Source organism: Gobio gobio, assembly GCF_949357685.1.
Source record: "Gobio gobio genome assembly, chromosome: 2".
Lineage (NCBI taxonomy): Eukaryota > Metazoa > Chordata > Actinopteri > Cypriniformes > Gobionidae > Gobio > Gobio gobio.
In genome coordinates this window covers 1,395,417-1,419,859 of record NC_137098.1, presented here as the reverse complement: position 1 = coordinate 1,419,859, position 24,443 = coordinate 1,395,417, and the positions used below count along the sequence as shown (strand labels likewise).

The 24,443-nt window shown below is 38.5% G+C and overlaps 1 protein-coding gene across 17 annotated transcripts in view; it reads right to left on the bottom strand.

The window, feature by feature from the left end:
- Positions 1-24,443, bottom strand: part of ank2b (ankyrin 2b, neuronal) — a 142,306-nt gene that overhangs the window by 2,659 nt on the left and 115,204 nt on the right. For 16 of the 17 annotated variants that reach the window (XM_079805669.1, XM_079805657.1, XM_079805671.1 and 13 more), the window contains 6 exons: positions 11,680-12,684; positions 8,095-8,184; positions 7,782-7,865; positions 6,899-7,063; positions 3,245-3,433; positions 1,707-1,798 (listed from right to left, as the gene is read on the bottom strand). In XM_079805669.1, the coding sequence (XP_079661795.1) occupies positions 1,707-1,798; positions 3,245-3,433; positions 6,899-7,063; positions 7,782-7,865; positions 8,095-8,184; positions 11,680-12,684 (1,625 nt within the window). The remainder of the gene's footprint in view (positions 1-1,706; positions 1,799-3,244; positions 3,434-6,898; positions 7,064-7,781; positions 7,866-8,094; positions 8,185-11,679; positions 12,685-24,443) is intronic. The other variant, XM_079805668.1, reaches the window with a different exon arrangement.

The following is a 24,443-nucleotide window of genomic DNA, read 5'->3' as shown; positions in this document are numbered from 1 at the left end:
CTGAACCCAGAGGTGGTACATTTACTTGAGGACTGTACTTAAGTACACTTTTAAGTACTTTCCTTGAGTAGTATTTTTTCTGGAAACTTATGACTTTTACTTCACTACATTTGAAAGACAAATATCGTACTTTTTACTCCACTACATTTCTATCAAGGCCCTCGAAGTAGAAAGTCGTAGCCTCTTTGAAAGACAGTGGATGATTTGTTTTCTTCTTTAAAACGTGATTAGTTTTTTTTTGCAGACAGCCTATCAGTAATCACTCTTGTAGTTAGTTGTTTTTTTAACACTAATCAATTGATGGCAAAACAGAAGTTGGCAGTTCCCAGACGCAACCATGGCCATACTTAAAAGTTAAACTCGTGGATAAGTGTGAAAGTGCACAGAAAGCTGCCTCTCAGACGCCAGACCACAAGAACTGAAGTTTAGTCTATTGAATCTACTCAAATCTTATTATAGTCAATTAAAACTAGACTAAAACTAAAACAATTCAGATGCCTAAAATGTTATTGTCAAAAGACTGACTAAAACTAAATCCAAATTTACTGTCAAAATTAACACTGGTATGAAATATGTTTGGTCAAATGATTTTTTATAGATTTACCCGCTGAGTTGCCTTAGCCTTGAGGATACAGCGCTAACACATAGCTAACGTTCCACAATGATGTTAGTTAGCATGCAAAAGCGTAGTTGGGCTAATGTTAACTGAAGTCCTTTCAGAAATATGTTTTTACATAATCCTGTCAAATAAACACAATGTAGAAACTTTTATTTTCTAGTATGATTTTGACTTTGATAAGAGCTTTGTAACTTTTAGGCAAGTATTTAAATGAGTTGAAGATATGCTAGCATGACTGGCTAAAACCACGTGCATTCATACAACAATGCAACAATAATAAAATAATGCGTTTACTTTTGATACTTAAGTACTTTTAAAAGCAAGCACTTCTGTACTTTTACTCAAGTAAAAATCTATCTTTACAACTTTCACTTGTAATGGAGTAATATTTAACCAATACTTTTACTTTTACTCAAGTAATGGAGTTGTGTAGTTTGTCCACCTCTGGCTGAACCACTGGAGTCACATGACTATTTTAACGATGTCTTTACTTCCTTTCTGGCCCTTGAAAGTGTGTTCTGCCTCTGCTAGAGCAGGTTTTCCTGCATTATCTCCTCATATTCTCCAGTGTTGCGGCTCCTCTCTTCCCATTCTGCCAGTAACGCTCTCTTTACTTCCTGTCTCTATGAAGCCCCGCCTTCTGAAAGCACACTTGGCTCTGATTGGTCGGCGGGAGCAGTGTGTTGTGATTGGTGTTTGGGGAATGCCCCGCCCCTTACCATAACCGGTAGTCTCAACACATGACTAACTCAACCCGGCCCCGCCCCTTTATTCGGCGCATGAATTATTATAATGAGGAATATCTGACACTATGGTGGCTCAAACAGCAGCATTACTGTAACATGTTAGCATAATAACACACTGTTGCTTAGAAGGATAGGATACAGCACACACATGCCTCTACAGTATTATATACATATTTTAAAATGCAATTTTTTCTGCTCAACTTTGAGTAAATCATGAAAACTCATGCCTCAAAAATGCATTATGCGGCAACTCTTGGTGGATTAGGTGCTCTTTTATGATCATCACTATCACACCATTCTCCTAATCAACTACATGTTAGACGGACATGCCCCGTCCAGACCTTCTGACCACTGATCCGTCCTCTTTCACCGTCTCTCTCTCAACTAAACGAGGAAGGTGCACTTTCCCAAAGCTCCCTACATAGCTCAAAGCCTAGACACACGGAGAGAAAACACTCAGCAATACAAGAACAGGTGAGTGAACACTAGTGATGAAACACACCTCGTGAAGCTTTCAACGTATCAAAGTCTTCAGAAAACGAAGAAATCTGAGTTTCAATGTTTCGCCACTAGGGGGCGATGATCTCTGTGAACCCATGAGCCGGTGTCTACATGATATTTACCTCCGTTTTATTCATTTGTAGACATTTATTGACATGTGTATAATAAAAAGGAAGAGTTGTAGTTCAAAGTCTCTTAAAGGGATAGTTCACCCAAAAATGAAAATTAGCCCAAATAAGTTATCCGAGGTGTGTGTGACATTCTTCTTTCAGACGAATAAAATCTGAGTTATATTAAAAATGTTCAGGCTAATCCAAGCATTATAATAGCAGAAATAGTTGCTCTGTTTTTGAAGTCCATAAAAAGTGCATATGTGCGTCATATAACTGCTCCAGCGGCTCTGGGGTGTTAATAAAGGCCTTCTGAAGCGAATCAATTTAAAATGTATTTCATTTTTTTCTATGGCTCTGCATCACCATAACTTCCGGCGAATAAGGTCAAAATACCGACGCGATCATAGATATATATACATAGATTCCTCATTAGTGCCTGCGGATCGGTCGAATGAGGCATCTACGTATATATATCTATGATCAGTCAGTATTTTGACCTTATTCGCCGGAAGTTATGGCGCTGGGAATACTAGATCACATTCGTCTGATAAGAGGTAAAAAATAACACAAATACTGTTGGGTTTCTGGCAGAAAGCGATGGTTTGGTGTCTTCAGACATCAGTGTGTGTCCCACGAGCCGCAGGTTTAATGAGGATTCGTATGTGTGTGTGTTTTTACTCTCATTGCTCTCATACTCTAAAATATCCCCATTGACATCATTATAGACTATCACACTGTTACACATCTTCATCTGTGTTCTACTGAAGAAACAAACACACCTACATCTCTGAAGCCCTGGGGTGAGCAGATACACATCAACATTACGCTTTTGGGTGAACTATCACTTTAACCAAACTCTCCATAAAACAAAAGAAAACATGCCCTAAACTTTAATAAAATAACTCATATTATAGAGACGCGTCATGTTTAGTGGTATCAGGTGATTTGTTCATTACATTAATGATGACGGCTTCACTGAAGCATTGCAGCTGGTTTGTAAAAGCTGTTTTTCTGCATGTTTGGACTGAGTTCTCACTGCATTTACACAGTTCTGACCAGCAGGGGTCGCCAGAGTGAGCCGTTTACAGCTGAGAAACTGAATCATTTGGCGAATCAATTGATTCAAAGCTCCAAAACACTGTTTCTCCCATCACTAGTGAACACTTGAGCTAGTGGTAAAGAAATGATGCTACACTGCATACATAACTATGACCATCCCACCCATAAAATGTCAAAATGTCTTTGAGATGACCAGATGTAAAGACCTTTTCAAAGTCGTCTTTGGCTGATGGGAGATCCGCCGACAGTGAAGGGTCCCCGATTCGTTTCTCCATCCGTTCACCTTGCACTACCATGGTTTTGACGACCTTGCTGACCTTCCGACCCTGGACGGGCTCATCCTCGAACTCAGACGCTGTCGCTCCTATGTAGGATAAAGGCTCAGAGAAGGTCACCTGAAACGAGATGGCAGACCATTAGCATCGCCTCTATAGAGATTTATGCATGTGCAGACTTCTGTTGTATATTATATTGGTAATAAAGCAAAATGAAGTTGATTCTGGACTTCAGAAGAGCGTGTATAAACTCTGATAGATAGTGTCCATATGAAGAAACACCAACTATCAGAACAAACCAACAGCAGAATGGAGGAATTGAAGAGTGAGGATGTCTGATGTCTATGACCACCGTCGGTATTCAACTTCAACACCTCTCATGGTTCAGTACGCTTACTATACATCCGACGTCATCGACACACTTTTATGATGAATAGATGCACTTTTATGATGGATAGATGCACTTTTATGATGAATAGATGCACTTTTATGATGGATAGATGCACTTTTATGATGGATAGATGCACTTTTATGATGGATAGATGCACTTTTATGATGGATAGATGCACTTTTATGATGGATAGATGCACTTTTATGATGGACAGATGCACTTTTATGATGGATAGATGCACTTTTATGATGGATAGATGCACTTTTATGATGGATAGATGCACTTTTATGATGGACAGATGCACTTTTATTATGGATAGATGCACTTTTATGATGGATAGATGCACTTTTATTATGGATAGATGCACTTTTATTATGGATAGATGCACTTTTATGATGGATAGATGCACTTTTATGATGGACAGATGCACTTTTATGATGGATAGATGCACTTTTATGATGGATGGATGCACTTTTATGATGGATAGATGCACTTTTATGATGGATAGATGCACTTTTATGATGGATGGATGCACTTTTATTATGGATAGATGCACTTTTATGATGGATAGATGCACTTTTATGATGGATGGAAGCACTTTTATGATGGATAGATGCACTTTTATGATGGATAGATGCACTTTTATGATGGATAGATGCACTTTTATGATGGATGGAAGCACTTTTATGATGGATAGATGCACTTTTATGATGGATGGATGCACTTTTATGATGGATAGATGCACTTTTATGATGGATAGATGCACTTTTATGATGGATAGATGCACTTTTATGATGGATGGAAGCACTTTTATGATGGATAGATGCACTTTTATTATGGATAGATGCACTTTTATGATGGATAGATGCACTTTTATGATGGATAGATGCACTTTTATGATGGATAGATGCACGGATAGATGCACTTTTATGATGGATAGATGCACTTTTATGATGGACAGATGCACTTTTATGATGAATAGATGCACTTTTATGATGTATAGATGCACTTTTATGATGAATAGATGCACTTTTCTGATGGATAGATGCACTTTTATGATGGACAGATGCACTTTTATGATGAATAGATGCACTTTTATGATGGATAGATGCACTTTTATGATGGACAGATGCACTTTTATGATGAATAGATGCACTTTTATGATGGATGGAAGCACTTTTATGATGGACAGATGCACTTTTATGATGGATAGATGCACTTTTATGATGGATAGATGCACTTTTATGATGGACAGATGCACTTTTATGATGGATAGATGCACTTTTATGATGGACAGATGCACTTTTATGATGGATAGATGCACTTTTATGATGGACAGATGCACTTTTATGATGGATAGATGCACTTTTATGATGGATAGATGCACTTTTATGATGGATAGATGCACTTTTATGATGGACAGATGCACTTTTATGATGGATAGATGCACTTTTATGATGGATAGATGCACGGATAGATGCACTTTTATGATGGATAGATGCACTTTTATGATGGATAGATGCACTTTTATGATGTATAGATGCACTTTTATGATGGATAGATGCACTTTTATGATGGACAGATGCACTTTTATGATGGACAGATGCTCTTTTATGATGGATAGATGCTCTTTTATGATGGACAGATGCACTTTTATGATGGATAGATGCACTTTTATGATGGATAGATGCACTTTTATGATGGATAGATGCACTTTTATGATGGATAGATGCACTTTTATGATGGATAGATGCACTTTTATGATGGATAGATGCACTTTTATGATGGATAGATGCTCTTTTATGATGGACAGATGCACTTTTATGATGGATAGATGCACTTTTATGATGGATAGATGCACTTTTATGATGGATGGATGCACTTTTATGATGGATAGATGCACTTTTATGATGGATAGATGCACTTTTATGATGGATGGATGCACTTTTATGATGGATAGATGCACTTTTATGATGGATAGATGCACTTTTATGATGGATAGATGCACTTTTATGATGGATAGATGCACTTTTATGATGGACAGATGCTCTTTTATGATGGACAGATGCACTTTTATGATGGATAGATGCACTTTTATGATGGATAGATGCACTTTTATGATGGATGGATGCACTTTTATGATGGATAGATGCACTTTTATGATGGATAGATGCACTTTTATGATGGATGGATGCACTTTTATGATGGATAGATGCACTTTTATGATGGATAGATGCACTTTTATGATGGATAGATGCTCTTTTATGATGGACAGATGCACTTTTATGATGGATAGATGCTCTTTTATGATGGATAGATGCACTTTTATGATGGATAGATGCACTTTTATGATGGATAGATGCACTTTTATGATGGATAGATGCACTTTTATGATGGATAGATGCTCTTTTATGATGGACAGATGCTCTTTTATGATGGATAGATGCACTTTTATGATGGATAGATGCACTTTTATGATGGATAGATGCACTTTTATGATGGATAGATGCACTTTTATTATGGATAGATGCTCTTTTATGATGGACAGATGCACTTTTATGATGGACAGATGCACTTTTATGATGGACAGATGCACTTTTATGATGGATAGATGCACTTTTATGATGGATAGATGCACTTTTATGATGGATAGATGCACTTTTATGATGGACAGATGCTCTTTTATGATGGATAGATGCACTTTTATGATGGATAGATGCACTTTTATGATGGATAGGTGCACTTTTATGATGGATAGATGCTCTTTTATGATGGATGGATGCACTTTTATGATGGATAGATGCACTTTTATGATGGATAGATGCACTTTTATGATGGATAGATGCACTTTTATGATGGATAGATGCACTTTTATGATGGATAGGTGCACTTATATGGACTTAAGAAACGAAATTCACTGCCATTGTAAAGCTTGGAAGAGTCAGGACATTATTAATATAATTCTGATTGTGTTCATCTGAGAGAAGAATGTCATACACACCTAGGATGAGTAAATCATGGGAAAATTTGAATTTTTGGGTGAACTATCCCTTTAAACAAAACCTAAACTATGCTAGAGCGATAAAATGAACAGTGAAATGAACAGAAACATGTCTGTAAGTACCAAAAATGAACATCGGCATCATATTCGCTCTTGAATAAAGTGCTATCAGAACAGAGTCCAGGTTTCCCACCTCGGTCTGATCTCCGCCGCTCTTCAGCACCGTCCTCTTCACAACTTTAGAGAAACCATCAGCCTCATCCACGGCGACGGCTTCCTGCTGCGGCCCCTCTGACATCACTTCCTCCCGCTCCACTCCATCTGCTGACACGTACTTGCGGATGACCTTCCGTGAGATCTGTGCGGAGACAAGGACACAAGGTGGAAAACGTCAAAACTGCAAAAAATGCTTTTCTTACTCAGTATTTTTGTCTTGTTTTCAGTCCATCTCTTCCAGCAGCACCTGACCAATCAAGAATAGCACTTATCTTTCTATTCATTTTCTGTCTGTCTAATTTATTTAAAAACAAAAAACAAAACAAAAAAACTGTCCTGTGTGTTCTGAGCTAGATTAACTGAGACTTGCATACTGTTGGCCTTGACTGTTCTAGTTGCTTCTTTTGCTCTCATTTGTAAGTCGCTTTGGATAAAAGCGTCTGCTAAATGACTAAATGTAAATGTCCAAATATCTAAAAAATCTTACATTAAGAAGCATTTACTAGACAAGCAAAAGTTTTTGTCTTGTTTTGGGGGAAAATAACTCAAAATTAAGGAAGTTTTTGCTTAAAATAATCACAATAATCTGCCAATGGGGTAAGCAAAATAATCTTGTTTTCTGTTTGAATTAAGATTATTTTTCTTACCCCATTGGCAGATTATTTTGCAAATTTTAATCAAAAACTGAGTTATTTTCCCCCAAAACAAGACACAATTTTTTATTTGGCTAGTAAATGCTTCTTGTTTTGAGAATTTTTAGATGTTTGGACCAGAAACAAGACAAAAATACTAAAAGCGAGTGAAAAGTCTAATCTTGAATCTGTGTAAAGACACAGACCGGCTGAAAGTGAAATCTTCACCTTCTTGATCACCATGTTTCCATACTCGTCAATGTACTGCTCTTCTGTCACTGTCTGAGGAGGGATCTCGGGCATCTCGTCACCCTAAAAAAACACACAAAATTTTTTTTATTTTTGTTTCTGACAATGAGATTGAAAATAATGTTATTGGAAACGGTTCGCTTCAGTCCTGAGAGACAAACACCTTTATGGGAAATCAAATATAAGTTTGTTTTCTTTCGTTACACCAGCAATTGAAAGTACTTCCATTGTTCAATATCCCACCAAAACATGAAAATGTGGTCCATTGACACCAACGCACACCCAAAAGTACCTGAATCACAACTCTGCGCCGCACCACCCTGGTGGTCAAAACCTCCTCCTCTGAACTATCAGACAGCAAACCCAGTTCCTCAGCTATTTCCTGAAGCAGCACAGATGCATTGTGGTCTCATGTCTTTCATGAGTTTATATATTTCAGTATATCTACACACACTTGCATCACACCATGCAAAGCCAATGCACTCTCAAAGCTCCTTTCAGCTTTTCTTTTTTTAGTAAAAACTGTTATTGTTACTATTACTACATTTGCCTTCCCAGCAATTTTCAATGCAAAACCAGATATTAGTATAACTAAGAGCCAGTTGTTCAAAACATTTAATCTGGATCAAAACTAACTGAAATCCCATGTTTTGTTATCCAGGATCAGGTCATCCATCTTACTTTTGTACTGTTTTTTTTTAAAAGCAAAATTGGATTGGATCACCCTGATCCAGATACACACCTTTTCAGATGACCAAATCTGGATTACTAGTGCTCTACGGAGCCCCTAAAGGGACATGGTGACGGAAAAAATATGAGTTGGGAAAAAAAAATTCAAATGCTTTTGCGCTCTCTCAGAAAAGTTTCGCCTGAGAAACCTTCTGACTGTTCATCTCTTATAATTGATAAGCAGTAAAAAGTCTTATAAGTGATACAAAAACATTTTAAATGTACTATAATATTTTTGTTTTATATTTACAGCTATTTGGGGATTATTTTATGGCGGCTAAATCTTTTTTTACTTTGACTGTAGGACCAAAGGCTTCATAATGTCTACTTCTGATTTATTACTTCAATAATTAGCCTAACTAATCAAGAGCAAAATAATATGTTTTTGTGTATTATATGATACAAATGTTGTATTTTTTGACCAGTTTTAAAGTTTTACTACATTTTCTTCCTGGAATCCCCCTTGAAATCCCCCTGTTGGGATCAGGATGATCCTGTTATTTTGGATCAAAGTTATCCAAATCCTACTGACAAGTTTTGAACAACACAAAACTGAAGGTTTGATCCAGATTAAAACTAGGATTGGATTCCGTGATCTAATCTGATCTAGTCAGATTCCTTCTTGCCCTTTTGAACAACCCATTTTCAAGATTTGATCCAATCCGATAACCAAAATCCGATCAGTTTACCTTTGAACAACTGGCCCTAAATGATGAATGAAAATCAACCAAAATCATGCACTCAATAAATTCTATAGTTTCAAAGTGCGAGAGTACTCATTTCTCGCATTATATCCAATGATTATGTTACTTCAGTTAAAGCAAAGGGATGCACCAACTCAATCTAATGGCAGTTTGTAACTATTTTACATTTTGGCGAACATGAGGCTAATTCGCATCTCATTCTTGATGTTTTTGTATGATCTGTTTACGCCCCAGTGGCGGGCAGGGTTTGGACGGGGTTAGGTTTTTTTTTTTACAATTCACATCATACAAATTCATATGAAATCACCACCTTGTAACATAGTTTCCCTGTGAGATCACCTTTAACCCTCTGCTGCTCTTCCTTTAGGGGTTGCATTGGGCATAAGTGACGGACACCTAAACATTAAACTTCCTCCACCCCAGTAAAACCAATGCAATTTATTTTTCTTCAATAATATTTTTTCTTTTTAATTTTGTAATTTGAGATGATTTGATGGCATTTTTTAATATTTATGCAATAATTATGGTCTATTTTTGCCATTGAAAATTATACAAAAAACGTTTTTTTGTAATTTTTTTTATTATTATTATTGCAGTATTTCAGGTTAAAATAGAGACTAGGCCTTCAAAATAATTTTGGAGATTAGCCCCTCTTTTGGAATTATTTAAGAAATCCTGCAACCATGTGTGTGACCACCAGAGGTCTCTATGGAGAGGCTTGAGAAATCACTAGTTCTCTTTTGAACACATTCAATGATTTTTTTCCCCCCAACTTTTTTTGAAATGTGTTGCAGGTCTGAATGACAGGAAAGGATGCATATTTACAAATGACATGAAGTTGACCAGACAAAACATGAAATATTTTTTGTTCATATTGTCTGCAATGAAATATAAGTCAAAGTAAATTTATAAATCACTTCTTTTTTTTTTTTTTTTGCGTTTTCCATACTGTCCCAACTTTTTCTGATTTGGGGTTGTAGATTGTACACACAAATATTCTGAGAATTTGTGTATTTTTGCCGATTTCCCGTTTATTTCCTATGGTCGGTCATTTATGACCAAAAACAACGATACTTTTTTTTTTACAACTCCTTAGCATACTCGAATCATGACCTCAATTTTTTTGGTGTGTTTACATCCCTAATGCTAGAAAATTCACCAAGTTTCATATCATTCCGGTGAAGCAGAGACTTTTAAAATTTCAAAACAGAAAATTTTCCGGTCAGAAATGACTGAAGAGCACCAGAGGGTTATTAACAACTGATTTTTAACCCTTAAACACATTCCTCGGGTCTTTAGTGACCCGGGACGTCATTCGCTCCCCTCTTCCTCATTCATTTTATAAAGTTAGACATCAACGTTCTTAGTATTCCTCGATCAATTCATTATAAACAATATAACAGGGAAAAAAATTCAAAATTATAAAAAGTTACCCTATTCATTTTGTGTAAAAAAAATTGTATTGGGTCGCTAACAACCCGAGGCGTTTAACAGTGTAAGTATATTTTTCTTCACATAATTCTTCTAATTCTTTGATGAAATCTTTTATTCCTCAAGGTGGCGATGTCTGACACACACTGATGAAGTGACGATACACTCATAGTCAGCGCAGGCAGGAAACTAAAGAATAGGAAATATCATCAGCAAAACTCAGTGAAGTTCTGAACGCAGTCAGATATGAGTGTCACTGATGCTGGATCTGCTGAAGAAGCTGTCAGAGATCAGAATATTAATTATGAATATGATTGAGATGGCGAATATGAGCAGAAGCTGAATGCTCTGGGAAATGAGTTCTGACGAGGACAGTGATGATGGTGTAAAACTGCTCACACTGAACCCCTACAAACTCCAGAAGGGAACAAACGTGTTATTTTATTCTTCTGTAACTGTTAGTCTACACTCTAAAAAAAAAAAAAGGTTCTATATTGCACCAAAAATGGTTCTTGGCTCGTAATCATAGGGGAACCTTTTTTAGTGCTATATAGCACCAATTTTGGTGCTTCAGTGGTTCTTCAGCGGTTCTTCAGCGGTTCTTCAGCGGTTCTTCAGCGGTTCTTCAGAGGTTCTTCAGCGGTTCTTCAGCGGTTCTTCAGAGGTTCTTCACCGGTTCTTTGACTAAGGTGCTATATAGCACCTCTGAAGAACCGCTGAAGAACCACTGAAGCACCAAAATTGGTGCTATACAGCACTAAAAAAGGTTCCCCTATGATTACGAGCCTTTTTTTTAGAGTGTAATATCAGGAGAGTTTTATATTATCATGGTAGTTAGATGTAGATCCGGGTCACTAAAGAATGATTGGCGAAACATTCATGCATTTCAGGGTTAATTGAAACACCAAACATGAGCACTGAAAATGTGAAATGCTCCATTAGGGCTTGAGTCAGTTTGTTAGCACAGGCCAGATACAGCGCCTCAGAACCTGAGGTCATGCTAAGTGGCTTACCCTCCCTAGAAAGTCATCATCGTCATCATCATACTGTACTCTCTCCATTGGAGAAAGCTCTTCAGCAAATGAATGATCACCTGTATAATCATAAGGGAAAGCCTTCTCCTCACCACTGTATTCGTCCTCTGGCTCTAGTACTATAGGAAGGTCCTCACTGCCCCAGGATAAGGGCCGATCATCCTTTTTCAGCTGGGTGTACTCTCTAAGTTTAGGTACGCCTGACAGGTATTCAGGGCTGCTTGATAAAGATGGAAGTTCCTCAACTTGGTAAATTGCTTGAGGAACCTCTAAAAGTTGTAATGATCCAACCTCAGGCTCAGATGTATCAGAAAACGTTTGTTGGCAATCAAAAAACTCAGTATCTGACTCGATGCTGTCTGCGTGAACAGGTCTTGGTCTGGATTTAAGACTGAGTAAGGCTAAGCTTGATTCAGGCTCATCACCTCCAAATGATGGTAATGTCTGTTCAAATTCAGAGATGTCAGGGGAAAGCTGGACGACCTCTGTAGTACGAGGAATCCTCTTGCTTAGAGATTGATGGGACTTCGCTTGATCGGAAGAGGATGTGCCAAACATTGGAGAGATGGAACTTAAATCAGTTCTTGACACCTGAACGCCTGTTGATGGTGTCTTCACAGATCTTGAAAGCAAATTATTATCGAGAATCAAACTAAATGCAGAGCTATCGATTTGATTTAGTTCAACTCTTCTGTGAGAGTCTTTGAGATGAAACTGAAAGGAATTTACTTCTTGCGATTCATTTGATGCTTTAGGCTCTTCGTGTGATGAATCAGGAGTGGATTTGTGGGCCTCCAAGTCAAAGACTGGTTGAGATCTGTTCTGCTGCGGTATTTCTGGGATCCGTGTGGCTAGATATGATGATTCGCTGGTCAATAAGGATGCTGTCGACTTTATTTGAGGCTCTAAACTTTGTGAATCTCCTTTTCTTAAACTTAAATCTTTCACTTGAGGCTCTAAATGAATGTCCATTGAGACATTGTCCTGTGCAAAATGAAAGGGAACAAAACAATGTTTCTCCCCATTTGTAATAATTACAATCACACAAACGCAATAGATTTTGTTGCATCGAAAGATTAACATGCATTCCCAGACCGCATTTACAATTACAGACAATTGCACGTTGAATCCACATGTACCAGATCTGGGTCGACACTAGGGATGGGAGAAAAGGTCGATGCATCGCGATTCGTTATCCAACGATTCAGAATCGATTCTCAAAAATTCAGAACAGTGTTAACTTCGAATCACGGTGCCTGTGGGATATTCTGTGCGCAGTGGGATGGTTGGAACTCAACTGGCCTAATTATTCGGCTAGAAAGAACTGCAGCTAATCCAGAGTGAACTTTGATGATAGTAATGTTTATTCAGTCATCCAATTGCAAGGCATAAACAGGTTTATGTACATAAATGTGGTTTCTGTGAGAGAACAAATAAGGATGGTAAATATACATACACAGTTAAGAACTGTATAACTATACTTATAAGTTACATTTGTATAATGTAACCGTAAACCAGAGCTTATTGTACCACATATAGGCGCTAAATGCAGCTGCATTAAAAGGAGCGGAGCTGCCGCTGCTAACAAGCGGTGTCCGGTTACAAAAGTGTGTGCGGCGCTTTAACGTTAGCACTGCAGTACGCTCTGTATAACAATTGTTAATATGCTTATCAGACCTGATACATATTTCCATCAACATACATTACAAGCAAATATTTTCTATAAACGAATAAACATTGTTGATAACAAAATAACTGAATGATTATTCAAATAGGTGAGCATTACGCATGTATGTATGTTGACACAAAAATACTTCTGAGGTGACATCAACTGAATTACGCGATGACACTCTGAAACACATCTACAATGACAATAACTATTATTACTTACGGAGTTATTAACGCACAGAAATACCACACAAGGAAAAACAGACTTTTGAGGAATAAACAAGCCAGGAAAACTCCGTATAACTCTGTTACTGGACGCTGCTGAGATGAAAACGCGAAAGGCGAAGCTTGAATTTACGGGTATGTCCCTCTTTGGCTAATGTACTTTCAAGATGGAGGGGCAACATGGCGACCACCGTTAGATCCCATTACCTTATGTATTTTCAATGGCATATTATAAACTTACGAGAATACTTTATTACTTGAAAGAAGTAAATATACATTTATAAGCATATATATTTTTGAAAGAACTAAGTGTTTTTAAGCTAAGAATAGACTAAAAAAGTTACACAGTGTAGCTTTAAAGGTACAGAACAGATATTAGTATTTCAATAGGTTGGTAATTTAACATTATTTCACTTAATGAAATATGTTTTTTTACCGTAAATTGTTTACAGTGTAAACATAATCATTACAATATAAACCTTTAAATTATACGGTTTTGAACTGTAAAATAAAACATTTTTTAACCGTAATTTTTACATTATAAACCTTTAAATTATATGGTGCTCTCCCTAAAAACCTAAAACGTTACTGCCGTATTTTCTACGGTAAAGTTCTGGCCACCACAGCTGACGTTTTTTTACCGTAAATTTTACGGGGATTTTTTTTACAGTGTAGCTCCTTCAGGCATCAGTTTTTTTGCATCCCTCCACCTCCCCAACTCCACCTACTTACATTCATGTTTACCTTTCTCTTCTTCCTAGCACTAGTAGTCCCTGGGGGGTAAATCTAAGCTTGAGTAGAAGCGGCTTCCTCGAGCCCCTCCACCGTGGACAGCAAGCCAAATACGCTTAAATCTTATCAGCTAAAGAGTATATGGGTAAACGAACTCGTGAAATGCTTAATAACACTCCTGTGTCTCCGATGCGGTGGCCGGGACATAAACCTACCAACATCCGTGGCATAATTTTTGGAATGACTTATCGAATATTGCTGAGCTACTGCACAATGTTTCAAACGAATCGAAAATTCTGAACAAAGACTTTGTTTTGGTGAGTGATTGGTTAAATGTCTCATGACTGTTGCAGCTCGGCAGGTTCTCTCATGTGAGATGTTATGTGCACACACTGAATTTGGCTTCTCAGCGAACGCTAAAGTTGTTTTTCTTCTGCAATAGCCTATGTTTGGAAGATTTTTTTGTGGCTCTAACCAAAGTTAACAAGTTCATGTATTTCCACAGCAGGATAATTAGTTACCAAAAATGTATGTTAAGAATCGTTTTAGGAATCGGATCGTTACTCCCAGAATCGGAATCGTTAAATGCCTTAAGATTCCCACCCCTAGCCGACACTATGATGCAGTCTGGGTTAACATCCGATGCACAACACGAATGTCTCTCTAAAGCATCCCGTTCCTGGATATCTACCTTCCTGCAAAGCTCAGCTCCAATGATCAAACACAAATGAACCAGCTAATTACGATCTTCAGGAGCACTTTATTACAGACAGATGTGTTGGGTTAGGGTTAGATCTCCAGGAACAGGATTGGGCATCCCTGCTCTAAGGATAAGATTCAAACATGCAGTTGTGAACAAGTCCCATTACAAATAATATGTCTTAAAATGAGACAAAACCATTATGGTGAATTGACCGTTTTCTCAACACTGCTAAAAACTACATGCTTGCTCAAGACTTGTCCATTTAGTCTTGATTTGTTAGTAGATCCATGTTTGATACTGCATTCCTCTTAGTTCATACATTGTTATAAACGCACAAGATTCACAGCTGCATGCTCCAACTCTTACCCTTTTTTTGCTGTCTTGAGGGGCTAGTTTTCTCAAATCATGTCCATCTTTTTGTGGCTGTGAACTTTCCATATGTTGATTGTCATCTCTTTTATGGATTGCGAGGCCTTCCCTAGTTTCATCTTTTGCAGATGCACCTGCTGCGATGGTTACATCCCTTTCTTCACAGTAAGTAATTGTCTTTGTTACACTTTCCGTGTCCTTTTGTGCTTGCTCTAAGGCTATATCATGAGATGGGTTTGGTTTTAGCCCTTCATCGAATGAACACTCAACATTTCGAAGCTCCTCTGTTTCAGATGAAGACTTGATTTGTGCTGTGCATTGTTCAAATGTCACTAGATTCAGCAAAGCAGAATCATCTTTGAGGTAAGATAGATCTTTCTTAATCTCGTCAATGCCAGAAAATGACAAATCATTCAAATTCTCATAAAACTCCTCATATTCAGATTCAATCACTGATTCAGGAGATTCAGATTGATAAATTGTCTCAAAAACGAAAGGTTCTGGAGTAACCGTTTCAATTAGTTCTGTTTCTACAGTTACTGCTTCAGGTGATGGGTTTCGCAATTCTGTTTCATGACAGAACATCTGAGGTGACCAAGATCTAGAATCAGTATCTGAAACATCGGAGATAGATGATAAAGGTCTGTTTTCAGACATGACCCATTGTGGCAGTGGATACCATGATGAGTATGTTGAGTCAATATCATTACACAAAGAAGGGGGCGGTGGAGTGAAAATTGATTTGTGCTGCATGAGTACCACACTAGATTCATTTGGAACTGGTGATGCTGTTGAGAATTCAGGTATGGGTGAATCAGGTGAAAGACTTCGAAATTCATTGAGTGAAAATGTCGTCTCTGGAGATGAGGGACGACTTTCGACCAAAAACTCTGCAGATGGTAATGAAGGTCTGTGCTCAGGAACTGGTGAATCAGGAGAGAGTTGTCTGTACTCATTCATGGATGTATATGATTCTGGTGAGGATGCTCTCCTATCTGAATTGTCCATTAAACATGGATGTAAACTTGTACGATAAAACAAAGAATCTTGGGAAAGTGTTTGATTTCTTCCAAATGAATCAAAGGATTCTTCTTGCACATGTAATTGCAGAAAACTGGTTTCAGAACTGCGTTGCTCAGTGCATTCATTATTTGGAAAAGCCTTTTTAAATCCAGCATACTCAAACACACCTGGTTTTGCACAGAAAGATTCACCTCTATATTGAGGATCATACAAATGGGACATTAATGATAAGGGTACAGCTTTGTACACAAGTTTATACTGAGGGTTCATTCTGACAGTCTTCTGTAATGCAAGATATGGGGATCCTTGGCCAAGTGATTGTCGGCTTGGATCAAAAGTCTGATTGTGTTTAATTTCTAAATTATGTGTATCCACAGAAGATATTTGACCTGACTCCGGAGACAAGGGTCTATTTTCAGTCCATGTGTTGCCCTCAGATGCAAAGCTTGCCATGTCAAATTCTACATCGGACACAATTGATTCTAAGGAGGATGATCTGTATGTGGCTTTTGGGGTAACATTTACATAAACTAATGATTTGAAGTCATAAACAGGTGAGTCTGGTGATAATGGTCTTTTGTCATTCAAGGACATGATTGATTCAGGCGAGGATGTTCTCTGTTCAGTAGTTTGAGGTGCAAAAACCCAAAGCTCAATGTCTGTGTCTGATGATAGTGACTCAGAAGACTCTGATCGGCATAAATTCATTGCTGATATTTCATGTATACAAGAAAACTGTGGAACTGGCGAGTCTGGCGATAATGGTCTACACTCTTCCAATGATATAAAGGATTCTGGAGATGCCCGATCTACCATAGACATAGGTGATATCGGTCTGTAATCACTTACTGAATCAGGGGAGAGTGGTCTATGCTCAATTTCTGATATCACTGATTCAGGAGAGTCGGGTCTTTGCTCTGCACCAAGGTCTGACTGATAGAATTCATTTTCGACATCTAAAGATACTGGAGAAGTTGATTGGGAATCTGATTCTGGGATGATAAATGAGAATATTAATGGTGTGAAATCAGGAATAGGTGAATCAGGGGACAGAGGTCTGTTTTCATTATCTGATGTTATTGACTCAGGGGAGGACCTTCTAATGTCAATCACCAAGTCCTCAAATGCATCTGTCTGCATATCTAATTCTGAAAGTATTGATTCAGGGGATTGTGATATGTAACCTGCTACTGTAGTTGGTTCAAACTGAGAGGTATAATATTGATATATTGGAGAATCAGGAGATAAAGATCTAGAGTCAGATCCCTCTTCATTTATAGATTCTGTTGATTCTGGAAAGGAATCTTGGGTGAAAACATTTAATTCCCATTCTTCCTCTGATGATGCAGATTCAGGGGATGAGGACCTATAATCTGGTACAGAAATTGATTCAAAAGCTGCTGGAAAATACTGTGGTGTAGGTGAGTCTGGAGATAGGGATCTACATTCATTTATGGACCCATTTGACTGTGGAGAAGAGCATCTAATGTTTTCCAAAACTGGAGAGGAATCTTGGGTAAAAACATTTAATTCCCATTCTTCCTCTGATGATGCAGATTCAGGGGATGAGGACCTATAATCTGGTACAGAAATTGATTCAAAGACTGCTGGAAAATACTGTGGTGTAGGTGAGTCTGGAGATAGGGGTCTACATTCATTCATGGACCCATTTGACTGTGGAGAAGAGCATCTAATGTCTTCCAAAAGCATGGCAGATTCAGTTGACATGGGTCTCCATTCAGGCAAGGAGTCTGGGGAAAGGGGTCTTTTGTCGGTATCTGATAACATTGAATCTGGGGAATCTGGTCGATTATCTAGAGTTATCCATTCTTCAAGGCAATATTCATTTCCTGTCTTCTCTGAGCACAGCGATTGAGGTGAATGTGATCTAGATCCTGTTACTGGCAAAGTACTTTGAGCCAATAATGCACTGAATTGAGGTACAGGTGAGTCAGGAGACAGGGGTCTAATCTCAGTTTCTGATGATATAGATTGAGGAGAATCAGATCTTTGCTCTGGATTAAGGTCAGACTGACACAATTCGTTTTCAAGATCCAAACTGTCTGATTCTGGGGAAGTTGGTCGGGAGCCTGTAAGTGCCATGAAAAGTGTATCTGCGGCCGGTGTGAAATCAGGAATAGGTGAATCAGGGGACAGAGGTCTGTTTTCATTATCTGATGTTATTGATTCAGGTGAGGACCTTCTATGGTCAGTCACCAAGTCATCAAATGCATCTGTCTGCATATCTAATTCTGATAGTATTGATTCAGGGGATTGTGATATGTAACCTGTTACTATTGTTGGCTGATAGCTATAATATTGATATATTGGAGAATCAGGAGATAAAGATCTAGAGTCAGATACCTCTTCATTTATAGATTCTGTTGATTCTAGAGAGAAATATTGAGTGAAAACATTTAATTCCCATTCTTCCTCTGATGATGCAGATTCAGGGGATGAGGACCTATAATCTGTTACAGTAAATGATTCAAAAGCTGCTGGAAAATACTGTGGTGTAGGTGAGTCTGGAGATAGGGGTCTACATTCATTCATGGACCCATTTGACTGTGGAGAAGAGCATCTAATGTCTTCCAAAAGCATGGCAGATTCAGGTGACATGGGTCTCCATTCAGGCAAGGAGTCTGGGGAAAGTGATCTTTTGTCAGTATCTGATAGCATTGAATCGGGGGAATCTGGTCGATTATCTAGAGTTAGCCATTCCTCAAGGCAAGATTCATATTCTGTATTCTCTGAGCACAGCGATTGAGGTGAACATGATCTAGATCCTGTTACTGGCAAAGTACTTTGAGCCAATAATGCACTGAATTGAGGTACAGGTGAGTCAGGAGACAGGGGTCTACTCTCAGTTTCTGATGATATAGATTGAGGAGAATCAGATCTTTGCTCTGGATTAAGGTCAGACTGACACATTTCGTTTTCAAGATCCAAACTGTCTGATTCTGGGGAAGTTGGTCGGGAGCCTGTAAGTGCCATGAAAAGTGTATCTGCGGCCGGTGTGAAATCAGGAATAGGTGAATCAGGGGACAGAGGTCTGTTTTCATTATCTGATGTTATTGACTCGCGTGAGGACCTTCTATGGTAAGTCATCAAGTCATCAAATACATCTGTCTGCATATCTAATTCTGATAGTATTGATTCAGGGGATTGTGATATGTAACCTGTTACTATTGTTGGTTCAATCTGATAGCTATAATATTGATATATTGGAGAATCAGGAGATAAAGATCTAGAGTCAGATCCCTCTTCATTTATAGATTCTGTTGAGTCTAGAGGGAAATATTGAGTGAAAACATTTAATTCCCATTCTTCCTCTGATGATGCAGATTCAGGGGATGAGGACCTATAATCTGTTACAGTAATTGATTCAAAAGCTGCTGGAAAATACTGTGGTGTAGGTGAGTCTGGAGATAGGGATCTACGTTCATTCATGGACCCATTTGACTGTGGAGAAGAGCATCTAATGTCTTCCAAAAGCATGGCAGATTCAGGTGACATGGGTCTCCATTCAGGCAAGGAGTCTGGGGAAAGTGATCTTTTGTCAATATCTGATAACATTGAATCTGGGGAATCTGGTCGATTATCTAGAGTTAGCCATTCTTCAAGGCAATATTCATTTCCTGTATTCTCTGAGCACAGCGATTGAGGTGAACATGATCTAGATCCTGTTAATGGCAAAGTACTTTGAGCCAATAATGCACTGAATTGAGGTACAGGTGAGTCAGGAGACAGGGGTCTACTCTCAGTTTCTGATGATATAGATTGAGGAGAATCAGATCTTTGCTCTGGATTTAAGTCAGACTGACTCACTTCGTTTTCAAGATCCAAACTGTCTGATTCTGGGGAAGTTGGTCGGGAGCCTGTAAGTGCCATGAAAAGTGTATCTGCGGCCGGTGTGAAATCAGGAATAGGTGAATCAGGGGACAGAGGTCTGTTTTCATTATCTGATGTTATTGATTCAGGTGAGGACCTTCTATGGTCAGTCATCAAGTCATCAAATACATCTGTCTGCATATCTAATTCTGATAGTATTGATTCAGGGGATTGTGATATGTATCCTGTTACTATTGTTGGCTGATAGCTATAATATTGATATATTGGAGAATCAGGAGATAAAGATCTAGAGTCAGATACCTCTTCATTTATAGATTCTGTTGATTCTAGAGATAAATATTGGATGAAAACATTTAATTCCCATTCTTCCTCTGATGATGCAGATTCAGGGGATGAGGACCTATAATCTGGTACAGAAATTGATTCAAAAGCTGCTGGAAAATACTGTGGTGTAGGTGAGTCTGGAGATAGGGATCTACATTCATTCATGGACCCATTTGACTGTGGAGAAGAGCATCTAATATCTTCCAAAAGCATGGCAGATTCAGGTGACATGGGTCTCCATTCAGGCAAGGAGTCTGGGGAAAGTGATCTTTTGTCAGTATCTGATAGCATTGAATCGGGGGAATCTGGTCGATTATCTAGAGTTAGCCATTCCTCAAGGCAAGATTCATATTCTGTATTCTCTGAGCACAGCGATTGAGGTGAACATGATCTAGATCCTGTTACTGGCAAAGTATTTTGAGCCAATAATGCACTGAATTGAGGTACAGGTGAGTCAGGAGACAGGGGTCTAATCTCAGTTTCTGATGATATAGATTGAGGAGAATCAGATCTTTGCTCTGGATTAAGGTCAGACTGACACAATTCGTTTTCAAGATCCAAACTGTCTGATTCTGGGGAAGTTGGTCGGGAGCCTGTAAGTGCCATGAAAAGTGTATCTGCGGCCGGTGTGAAATCAGGAATGGGTGAATCAGGGGACAGAGGTCTGTTTTCATTATCTGATGTTATTGACTCGGGTGAGGACCTTCTATGGTCAGTCACCAAGTCATCAAATGCATCTGTCTGCATATCCATTTCTGATAGTATTGATTCAGGGGATTGTGATATGTAACCTGTTACTGTTGTTGGTTCAAACTGATAACTATAATATTGATATACTGGAGAATCAGGAGATAAAGATCTAGAGTCAGATCCCTCTTCATTTATAGATTTTGTTGAATCTAGAGAGAAATATTGAGTGAAAACATTTAATTCCCATTCTTCCTCTGATGATGCAGATTCAGGGGATGACGACCTATAATCTGTTACAGTAATTGATTCAAAAGCTGCTGGAAAATACTGTGGTGTAGGTGAGTCTGGAGATAGGGATCTACGTTCATTCATGGACCCATTTGACTGTGGAGAAGAGCATCTAATGTCTTCCAAAAGCATGGCAGATTCAGGTGACATGGGTCTCCATTCAGGCAAGGAGTCTGGGGAAAGTGGTCTTTTGTCGGTATCTGATAACATTGAATCGGGGGAATCTGGTCGATTATCTAGAGTTAGCAATTCTTCAAGGCAAGATTCATATTCTGTATTCTCTGAGCACAGAGATTGAGGTGAACATGATCTAGATCCTGTTACTGGCAAAGTACTTTGAGCCAATAATGCACTGAATTGAGGTACAGGTGAGTCAGGAGACAGGGGTCTACTCTCAGTTTCTGATGATATAGATTGAGGAGAATCAGATCTTTGCTCTGGATCAAGGTCAGACTGACTCAATTCGTTTTCAAGATCCAAACTGACTGATTCTGGGGAAGTTGGTCGGGAGCCTGTAAGTGCCATGAAAAGTGTATCTGCGGCCGGTGTGAAATCAGGAATAGGTGAATCAGGGGACAGAGGTCTGTTTTCATTATCTGATGTTATTGACTCAGGTGAGGACCTTCTATGGTCAGTCACCAAGTCATCAAATTCATCTGTCTGTATATCCATTTCTGATAGTATTGATTCAGGGGATTGTGATATGTAACCTGTTACTATTGTTGGTTCAATCTGATAGCTATAATATTGATATATTGGAGAATCAGGAGATAAAGATCTAGAGTCAGAACCCTCTTCATTTATAGATTCTGTTGAATCTAGAGAGAAATATTGAGTGAAAACATTTAATTCCCATTCTTGCTCTGATGATGCAGATTCAGGGGATGACGACCTATAATCTGTTACAGTAATTGATTCAAAAGCTGCTGGAAAATACTGTGGTGTAGGTGAGTCTGGAGATAGGGGTCTACATTCATTCATGGACCCATTTGACTGTGGAGAAGAGCATCTAATGTCTTCCAAAAGCATGGCAGATTCAGGTGACATGGGTCTCCATTCAGGCAAGGAGTCTGGGGAAAGTGATCTTTTGTCGGTATCTGATAACATTGAATCGGGGGAATCTGGTCGATTTTCTATAGTTAGCAATTCTTCAAGGCAAGGTTCATATTCTGTATTCTCTGAGCACAGCGATTGAGGTGAACAGGACCTATGACCTGTTACTGGAAATGTACTCTGAGAGAAAAATCCACTGAATTCAGTTACAGGTGAGTCAGGAGATAGTGGCCTGAACTCATTAATTGATGCTATTGATTCAGGAGACAAGGGTCTACACTCAGTTCCTTCAAGCGTGTCATCCAGCACAAGTGATTCTGGAGATATGGATCTAAATTCATCATGTGACTCGGATGAAAGTTCACATTGGAACATTGCTGGACTTTCAAAATCCAGTTGTATTTGAGGTAAGTCCTGATTATTCACTGTACACTCGACAGATGGGTTTTGTTTAAAAGAATAGTGAATTATGGATTCTTTAGGAGAAGGCAATATTTCTTGTGGAAAATGTAAAACTTCAGCTTTTCCTATGGCTAAAGTTATTGACTTAGCCTTTTCTGAAACATCTCCAGTGTACTTCAAAGCAACAAGCTTGGAGCAGAATGTCTTGCCCTTGTAGTGTGGATCAAATATCTTAGCAATACGATTACTAAGCATAGCTTTAGACATAAAAGTATACTTTGGTTTTGGCAATTCACTCATGCTTTGTTCCTCATTGTAAAGTGATTCAATGGACTCAATAGCTAATATGTTTTGAGAGTATGTGTCCTCTATTGGCTCACCTTCAAAAGTAACACTTTCTACTGAAACTGTGGACAAATGAACATCTTCAGGCTCTAAAATTAAAGATTCTGGGGATTCTGATCTTGGTTCGCAGAGCAAGGACTCACACTGATAATATTCAATATCAGATGTTTCTAATTCAGGAGATGAGTCTCTATGGCTCCCAAATGGGATGATATTAAAGTGCATTGTGGTTTTATATACAGGTACAGGTGAATCAGGTGAAAGGGGTCTGTGTTCATTAATCGATGTAAATGATTCAGGAGATGATAGTCGGGTTTCAGGTAGTACTTCTGATATTGCTTTGTTTTCATTGTCTGAGAGGCCTGACTCATCTGAATCCGATCTATACACTTTGGTAGGTATGAAACATTCCAACACTGTTTGAGTAAAGCTGGGAAGAGGAGAGTCAGGAGAGAGGCATCTCTGCTTATTGAGAGATGCAGTTGATTCAGGGGATGATGGTCGACTTCCAACTAGACTCTCTAATGATATCAGATCACTGTCTATGTCTGAAACTTCAGACTGAAACAATGGTGATCTATATCCTACCATGAGTGCTGAAGAGTCATTTTGCACTTCTGTTGCAAAACAAGGTATTGGGGAATCAGGGGACAGTAGTCTATATTCATTTACAGATGCTGTTGATTCTGGAGATGATGGTCTGAATTCAGTCAAGAATAGAGATGGAGAATGGCTTTCAAAACACATCTCTGTGGATGGTTCCCTATCTGAAATGACAGAACTGATGGACACAGGAGACCAAGATCTATTTGATTCAGGCGATAATGATCGGTAGAAAATCGCTGAGCCAGGTGAAATTGGTCTTTCTGTGTCCTCAGTCACCAGCAAATAAGATGGTGCAACTTCTGTAAATCCTGCAAGAGGCATCATTTTTTCGACAGGTGGAGGGTATGTTTTGTATTCTTCAACATATATTGTTAATTCAGGTGTGTCGTTTTCAAAAACAGTTGGCAAAGGTGTAGCTGGTCTAAAATCAGGTAATGGAGAGTCAACAGAGAGAAGAGTGCAG